At 42.8% G+C, this 8311-nt stretch overlaps 1 protein-coding gene across 1 annotated transcript; it reads right to left on the bottom strand.

Annotated features, from left to right (window-relative positions):
* Window positions 1-2124: 2124 nt before the first annotated feature.
* LOC147460277 (large ribosomal subunit protein uL30x-like) lies at window positions 2125-3585 on the bottom strand. The gene is made up of 6 exons (XM_086511357.1): window positions 3307-3585; window positions 3122-3219; window positions 2902-2959; window positions 2742-2821; window positions 2558-2660; window positions 2125-2472 (listed from the first exon to the last, which is right to left on the bottom strand). Exons 1-6 carry the CDS (start codon window positions 3499-3501, stop codon window positions 2257-2259), a joined length of 750 nt encoding a protein of 249 aa, XP_086367483.1. The 5' UTR covers window positions 3502-3585; the 3' UTR covers window positions 2125-2256.
* Between the last annotated feature and the right edge of the window lie 4726 nt (window positions 3586-8311).

Here is an 8311-nt window from a genome sequence, read left to right on the forward strand (position 1 = left end):
CTACCCCCAATCGTACCTAGCTAGGTATGCGGTGCCCCTCTCACAGATGCTCATGATGTTGAGGTAAATCGCAATGTAGGAATTATTGTGAGAATTTGTCCAAAACTTGTGGAGAGAGAGACCAACGTTATGGCACCCTTTGAACCCTACCACATAATACGTCGTAGACATATGATGTCGGTTAAAGACAGCCGGCTACGTAAAACCTAATGCTGCCCTGTTCTCTTCAGCTCCAGACTTGAAAGTGGGTGTGCAAGAGTAACACTCCCCCACACTGCCACTCCGCCCTCTAGTACCAGATCATCTTCTCCCTCTCTTTCCATAGCTTGAAACTCTTCTCAACACCTACTTTTGCAACTCCAGCTCGGCAATCTTAAACTTGAAGGTTCGAAGGATAGCTGTGATGCAACACGGGTCCTACAAGCAGGGGCAATTGGGATGCAATACCGTTATATAGGAAGATGTACACGAGAGCAAGGATGTGTATAACTATGGTGGGCAAGGTCGTGAAGCACCACAAATCTGGAGGGTGTAGAGCGAAAACTCAAGCACCAACAGATGAGGGAGCCGCTTGATTTGAGGGAGTGAACCAACACAAACCCATCTCCCTGTTCGCCACAAAGAGGAAAGGTTTGGTGCCTTTCATTGGGAGATGTGCAGGCGAGATGTGCAGTCTCAATTGCATTGGATGCTCCCTTGCTAGGGAGCAAGTCATGGCAAAGCAACCACTGCAGGCGAATGGGAAAAATGCATATTTTTCCACCTCTCTCTCTCTCTCTCTCTCTCTCTCTGCAGCTCCCTCGCACACACCATATATCTATGATGCACGCAGACAATTTAACGAAGTTTTGCCTCTAGCAAAGGACACGCACACTAGGAATCAGCTTGCAGCCATGGCTGGACTGCGCAAGGGTAGCTCGCTCAAGGGCATTGGGCAACGCAGACCAGGCCAATGAAGGTTACTTTTTTTAATAACCTTCCGTTTTTCCGAAGGCCTCACCCCTTTGGGACATGCCAAAACACCCTACTACTCGTACCAAGGACTATACAACAAAGTGAGATTACATGTTCCACCCTCGTATCACTAGGCCTCACCCCTTCGGGACACGTCAAAACACCCTACTACTCATACCAAGGACTGCACAACAAAGTGAGATTACATGTTCTACCCTCTCATCACTAGGTAAAGAGAGCTAATGGGACCACCAGCCATGTGAGAATCAACATTTGGCTGTTCAATGAGACTATACGAGAAAGGCAACTCCCTGATGATATAAATTTTTCCTCCATCCAAATGCCTACATCTGACTGCAGCATGATTCCATAAGCTGTACTGCCCATTCGAGCGAGCCAAAAGCGCTAAAAATGCTGTGTACGGCATTTCAAAATCCAAGTCACTCATTTTAAAGCTTAAGACACAGCAATCACTGTGGACTCTAGACTGTTATCACTCACCTGTGAGGAGACTTTTTGTCAAAAACAAACATGCCTTAATCATTGTGCATCAGCTCCTACGTATTCTCTGCAGCCCAAATATCCAAACTTCTAGTTAAAACTCCCCTGCTCATGCACCAGTGCATCATTCTGCCCAAACATGCAAGGTGAACCACAAAACATACAAGACACTGGAATGGGACAATCATCACTTCAATTTTACTAGATGCTAACACATGCGTGCTGTGTATATCAAACATCAACAAATGCACTCACCAAATAAATGAACCCACGCATCATATTCAAACTAAATACACTCAACTCAAATATAGTCTTGATTCTCATAATTTCAAAAAGCCAGCAACCAGATATAAAATCGAGAACCAGCCTTGCAGCAAGGCAAAATGGGGATTGTGTCGTGGAGCGCCATAATGTGCACTCCAAGAATATATCCCAGATCCAAAAAGGGCCACCTAAGTGAAACCCATAACGTAGGATAGTCAGAAAACTTATTAAACTAAGATAAACGAGTCATCATCAAAAATCTTAGGCAAAAAAATTCTCTGATCAGTAAAGCATGTAAAAGGCTGCAGCTATTTCACATAGCTATAAGCGAAAAATGTACGTTCTGAGATAAGAAGTGGCTGCCAAGGCTCTTGATCCCCTACAGACCCGCAGTGGCAACGCAAATGCCCAAAATTTTAACTAGATTAGCAAAACTTCACAGACAGGAAACCCAGCAGACAGCCTTGTATGGCTACAGTTGAGAAAGTCAAATAAACTGCCACAACCACAAGCCATCAGGATGACCTGCCTCATGAGCTAGTTCATTCTTCGGATGAGGGCATTCACGTAATCTTCACGGTTGCCAGCATCTCCAGACTCAATGAAGTGGTTTCTCTTCTTTTTCAAGCCACCTAGAGGAGCACTCAACTTAAAGGGCCAAAGGAAGTTGTTTGTCTCCTTAAAATGTGGGCCAACCGTGTAAATTTCATGAATAAGATCCTCAATGCAAATTATGCCATTCTTCCCAAGAGCCTGTCACAAGCCAGCCAAATAAGCTCACTCCATCATAATGTACTGAACCTGTCAATAAGGAGAACATTACATGGCTAAAACTAACCTGCTCAATAATAGAATTGTCTGTCAAAGGGATCCTTTGCTTATCAACCTTCCCAAACCCTCTCTTGTAAATCAGCTCCTTCACACTCTTCAAGTTGGGATACCTACACAATGGAGAGTTGTGAAAAAAATGACTCATTCACCACTCAACGCTGCTGAGGATGGGGTGACTTCATAACATTTACCCATATGTAACATAAGGCTCGACCCTTCTAAGCATGTTCACAGTAGCTTTGTTCACTTTCAAGAATACCCCATTGAAGATCTGAACAGTCATTCACATAAGGCAAAGCGTAAGCATCTCACTACAAAATAGCTTGAAAACCCATCAAAAACAAATCTTACCTGTCTTAACCGCAGGAGCTGTAAAATCTTCCTAGTTTTCGGATGCATGTCATTGATACTGTCAACATGAAAATCAGAAATAAAATCACGGGTGAGACAAAAAAAAACCATCACTTGCACTTTGATTGGCACATTGCATCAGAACATGTCAAACAATAGTTGAAGAAATTTTTGTTAGAGCACTGTTTAGATACCAGAAACGACAAGCAGCTCTGCTTACCCTCGAATGCGGATGACAAAAAGCAACTTGGCTTCGGGGTCAACATAAAAACCACCCTTCAGCTTCGCCTCTCGCTTCAGTCTGATCAGATCTGCCGCCTATACAGCATATCACCATGAATGATGAGCCCAACAGCCGCAAGACTAACATCCACACACTAAAGCATGAAAATGAGGTTTTCAGACCTGCTGCCTGTACTCTTTGATGTACTGCTCAGCCCTCTTGAAGATGACCTTGCGGTTAGCGGAGCTCTTCAATTTGGCTTGATGCGCCTGCTCTTTCTTTGCAAGCGCCCATTGCTCATCGCGCTTCCTCTTCTTTAACACAGACTCGGGCACTGTGGCTGTGGCTGGGGCAGCAGCCTCTTCCGACGAACTCATGTTTGCAGGGGCAGGATCAGAAAGAGTGTGAGGTTTAATGCGGAAACCCTACAAAAGAATAGTGGAGAAACAAAACACCCCACACACAAACACACACAAAAAAAAAAGTATGTCGACATGTTGTACATGAGGGTTTTTCGAGTGTTTGGAAATATGGGACCAACTCCAAAGAGTAGTAGAGTCAACTCCTTCACACTCCCATATGCACTCTCAAGTTCATGATGTTGGGGGGAAGTTGGGGGGAAGTACCGTAACAGTTGTATTTGGAGAATGAGACACAATGAGAACATTGAAGAGAAAGGCCACAGGCATAAGGCCAATGTGAAAGCGTATCAATTACTGTTCTCTCATCTGAATTATCTGAAATGTTTTCCATGTATTTGCAATGTCAGCAAAAGATTTTGGCAAATGAGAGTCACTCTAGTGACAAAGGGAAGAGATTGTATGGATACATACAATCTCTTCCCTCCACTTCTATGAATTCTAAAGAGATGGGATGCTCAATAGAGCAATGATTTTCAAGAGAATAGAGGAGGCGTCATAAGGAATACATGATGTTATAAAATCTGATATTTAACTAACTCAGATGATTTTCTCATATTAAATTGATCATTTAATGTGAGAGAATAAACGGGAACAAGAGTTAGAATATAGACATGTGCTTATGGATCTATCTCAACACGGGACCAAAGTCAATGGGTCCAAATGAGAGATGGTCTATCAAAGAGCAATGTTAGCTAATGGAGCTTGAAAGACCTTAGGGTTAGCTTCATTAAAGACCTCCGAAGGTTAGTGTTAAAAGTCCTGAGGTGGGAACCCGGCCCAAGCTTGAGGTGCTTGCTGACTAAGGTTCTTGAGGTGCTTGTCATGCTTGATGATTAAGGTGCTTATCATGTTTTATGACTAAGGTGCTTGAGGGGCTTCATGACTGAGGTGCTCAAGGGGTGAGGTGTTCCAAAGTCAACATGATCCCTACAAGAAGGGGGGTGAGCCCTAAAGCTAGGGGCATGACCAAGGAGAAAAGAATTTACAAAGGTGAAACAAACTCTCTCCGACGAGCTAGAGACTTTTTGTAAAGATCACAAATGCTTTAAGTGTGGGGAGCAATGACATGGCTATCGTTCTTGCCCCAAAAGAATTGCCCGCAATGAGACTCTTAGAGCTTCCACGGTTGAAGCTCCAAAGAGGATGCTCATTGCAAAGGATCATCCCTTTCATATGCTTGGGGGAAGGTGAGGAAGCCTGATGCCTTCATCCTATTTGACCCTGGCTCTACTCACAACTTCATATCAATGGAGTTGTCCACAAAGCTTGCCATACAAGCTTTCAAGATTGGAGATATTGTAACTATCGATGGGGATTTCAAGGGACAGCAACCCTCTGTTACTCCCTTTAGTGGGAAGTTGAGGCTTTGTCGTATCACAGGGGACTTGTCGTGCGCTGTGCGTGAGCCACTAAGGCTACAAACACACAACCCATGTGCGGGAAATCTCAGAATGCAAACAGTGTGTCACTCACCTCTGTTTTTATGTCGTTGTAGGAATCTTGTGCCGTCGTGAAAAGGGAGCCCGTCGTCGTTGCTGCTCAACCGTCTTGCCCTGTCATAAGGTTGCACGCTCGCACACACACTCACCCACAACAAAAGTGTAGGTTGCAGAGAAAGAGAGCAAGCAATGTTACCATATACATGTGGTAGTGATGAACACAATTAGGACCGTAGGGGCATTTTTTCCCTCTTTAGGAGGTTTTTTTTCCCCGTGCATTGTATATAAGCCCATCATTCTAGGGCTATCTATCTTTCCGTTGCACACTAAGTAAAACGCTCTCTGTTGTGTGCCTTGAGCTTCCTTCGTCTTCTCCAAGCTATGTGTGTTTTCCTGCAACCCTAATTCCAACAATTGGTATCAGAGCAGGTTGCATCCTCCAGGGCTTAGTCGCAACATCTCCAGCACACGCCTGCTCACTTTCTCTGATTTCAATGAGCTTTGGTGAGTGTTTGTAGGCCGACAAAGATTTAGGGAAAACTTGAAGAGCTTAGCCTACTCAGATTTCTAATTCGGGCTCATTTCGGCTTCCGTTTCCACTACAAACAGTACTGCACACGCTATTTCGTCATTTTGTGCAATTTTTTTCTTAGTGTTGTTTTTTGCATAATAGGTCCCTTACAATCTTCTACGGTTTGTGCTATATAGCACGTGTTGTTTCAGCTTCATTTCTCCTCTTTTTGGGCAGTTTTCACATCAAGTGCAGCATTTACCATGGCCGACAACAACACACTAGTTCTGAGGATGTAGGCAATGTTGAGGATGTTGCAGGTCTTGCTGCAAGGATTGATGATGTTAGAGTTGTTTTGCCTACAGCTCAGCAAGCTCGTTGGGATGTAGAAGATGCACATGCTCATGCATTGATTGCGTTGTCTATGAAGCGCACTATTACCCCTCACATTCGTTCAACAAAATCTACAAAACAAGCTTGGGATATTCTTGTTGGTCTTTATGCAAGTCGCAATGAGGCTAAAATTGCATTGTTGCGCAAAGAGCTGGAATCAAAGATTATGCATGAGGAAGATGACATGGACACTTTCCTTGCTGGTGTCAAGGATATCAATGAGCAACTTATTTCTGCAGGTGAAGTCATTTCATATAGTTCCCTTGTGCAGATTGTTCTTGATGCCTTGCCAGATTCTTACCAGACTTTTGCTAGTACTTGGAGACTTATAACCCAAGGAAATCTTGAATCTGTCAAGTTTGATGCATTGTGCACATTGCTGTTGTAAGAATCGCTTTCCAGAAAAAACAGGACTAGACAGCATGCAGTTGAATAGGCCTTTATTTTTGCTCAAAGGGTGGTAACAGTAATGTAGCCACCTCTCATGATTCTTCTGGGAGTGGAGAATCACATGTTTCTAAAGCTTCTGCTGGCAGCAATCGTCTGGAAATTTTGGAAGCTAATGATCACTTGATCAAGTAGTGTCCTCAGTTGAAGGTCAAAGAGGCTAAGAAGAAAGAGGGTGGTTTCATTGCAAATGCTGGTTCCACTACAAATGCAGCTATTGTTGAGTCTTTTGTGAAAGGAGAATGTGATGCTGATGTTGATGCAGAATGGGGTTTTAGTGCAGAGTGTACCTATAATCTTGTTGTCCATGATGCATGCATGTTAGTTGCTGTAGATTCACATGTGTGGTATTTTGACAGTGGTGCTACAAAGCACATTACCTCACATCGTGATTTGTTCACCTCTCTTGAGTTTGTCCCTCATGGAAATTCAGTTACTTGTGCCAACAATGTCTCTTATCTAGTTTACGGAGTTGGAAAGATTGTGCTTACTGCTACAAATGGCAGTTCTTTCACACTTGTTGATGCACTTTATGTACCTGGGATCAAGAAGAATATTTTGTCTGTATCTGCACTTTCTAGACTTGGTCTTGTAGTAAAATTTGTGGAACAAATGTACAGTACATGATCTTAGTTTTGGTGATGAAATTGTTGCATCTGGCATTTTATGTCGTGGGTTGTTTAAGCTCACTTTGTATGACAAGTGTGGGCAAAATTTTTCAAATGCAGTTGTGGATTCAATGGCTATTTCATATGCAAAACTTTGGCATGCACGTTTTGGTCATCTGAATTTTGCCAGTTTGCTGCGTTTGCAGAAATCTAATATGGTTGCTTCTTTGCTGCCTCCATAAGCACCTGTCAAACATGTCTATGAAGCTTGTATTTTGGGTAAGATGCAACGTTCTAAGTTTCCAAAGGATGGTTCAGTTAGGGCCACATGCAGGTTGCAGCTTATGCATAGTGATGTTTGTGGGCCCATGCAAACTCCGTCCTTGGGCAATTAGCTTTACTTCGTGACTTTTATTGATGATTACTCCAGGAATGCATGGGTGTATCCGCTTAAGGCAAAGTCCAAAGTATTTATGTGATTCAAACAATTTCTGGCTATGGCTAAAAATGTCTTGAAATGTACTATGGACACTCTCCATTATGATAAAGGGGGGGAGTATATGTCTCATGAATTTAATGCGTTTCTGGCTATACGTGGGAAAAACACCAATGTACAATGCCTTATACGCCTTAGCAAAATGGTGTTGCTCAGAGGAAAAACATGTCACTTACAAAAAATGGCACATTGTATGGTCAAAAGTCAAGATTTGCCACATTTGTTTTGGCTTGAGGCCATCATGTGTGCCACTTATGTACTAAACAGGTGTCCTACGAAAGCTTTGCAGTCTATTACTCCATATGAAGCATGGCATGATAGAAAGCCTTCTATTGAGCACATGCGTGTTTTTGGCTATTTGGCATATGCTTTGGTGCCACAAACACAGCATAGAAAATTGGATGATAAGGTTGTCAAATGTATTTTTGTTGGTTATACTATTGAAAGCAAAGGTTACAGGTTGTATCATCCGCAAACAAAGCATATCTTGGTCTCACGGGATGTTGTGTTTGTGGAAGATTATGTTGAGCCCTTGATGTCATGTACTAGAGACAGTAATGTCAGCTCACAGGACATTTATGACACTTTGTTGCCTCTTTTCAGTGGCGGAAGTTCAAATATAAATTCCAATGAGGAAAATGTACAGCCTATGGGGGTTTCTGAAAATGTTACATATTTCTCCTACCTTGTGTGATAAAAATTTTGCGGAATTAGAATGGCTAATACGTCTCTTGACCACGACTGATCCCTACTCAATAGAGAACGTTGCTCCGATTGCACAAGCTTATCCTTTTGAGCGAGATAAATATCCACGCCTAGTGGCCTTCTTAGTGAAGCTTTATGCATCTAATGATGAGGAAGATTTACATGA

The sequence above is a fragment of the Adiantum capillus-veneris genome, chromosome 4 (assembly GCF_014529385.1).
Source record: "Adiantum capillus-veneris isolate H3 chromosome 4, ASM1452938v2, whole genome shotgun sequence".
NCBI classification, from domain to species: domain Eukaryota; kingdom Viridiplantae; phylum Streptophyta; class Polypodiopsida; order Polypodiales; family Pteridaceae; genus Adiantum; species Adiantum capillus-veneris.

Coding starts and splice junctions, on each gene's coding strand:
- LOC147460277 (XM_086511357.1), bottom strand. CDS start 3,501: ATGAGTTCGTCGGAAGAGGCTGCTGCCCCAGCCACAGCCACAGTGCCC. Junction 2,960..3,121: donor TTTGTCATCCGCATTCGAGG/GTAAGCAGAGCT, acceptor TCATGTTGACAG/TATCAATGACATGCATCCGA. Junction 2,661..2,741: donor GAGCCTTATGTTACATATGG/GTAAATGTTATG, acceptor TCCATTGTGTAG/GTATCCCAACTTGAAGAGTG.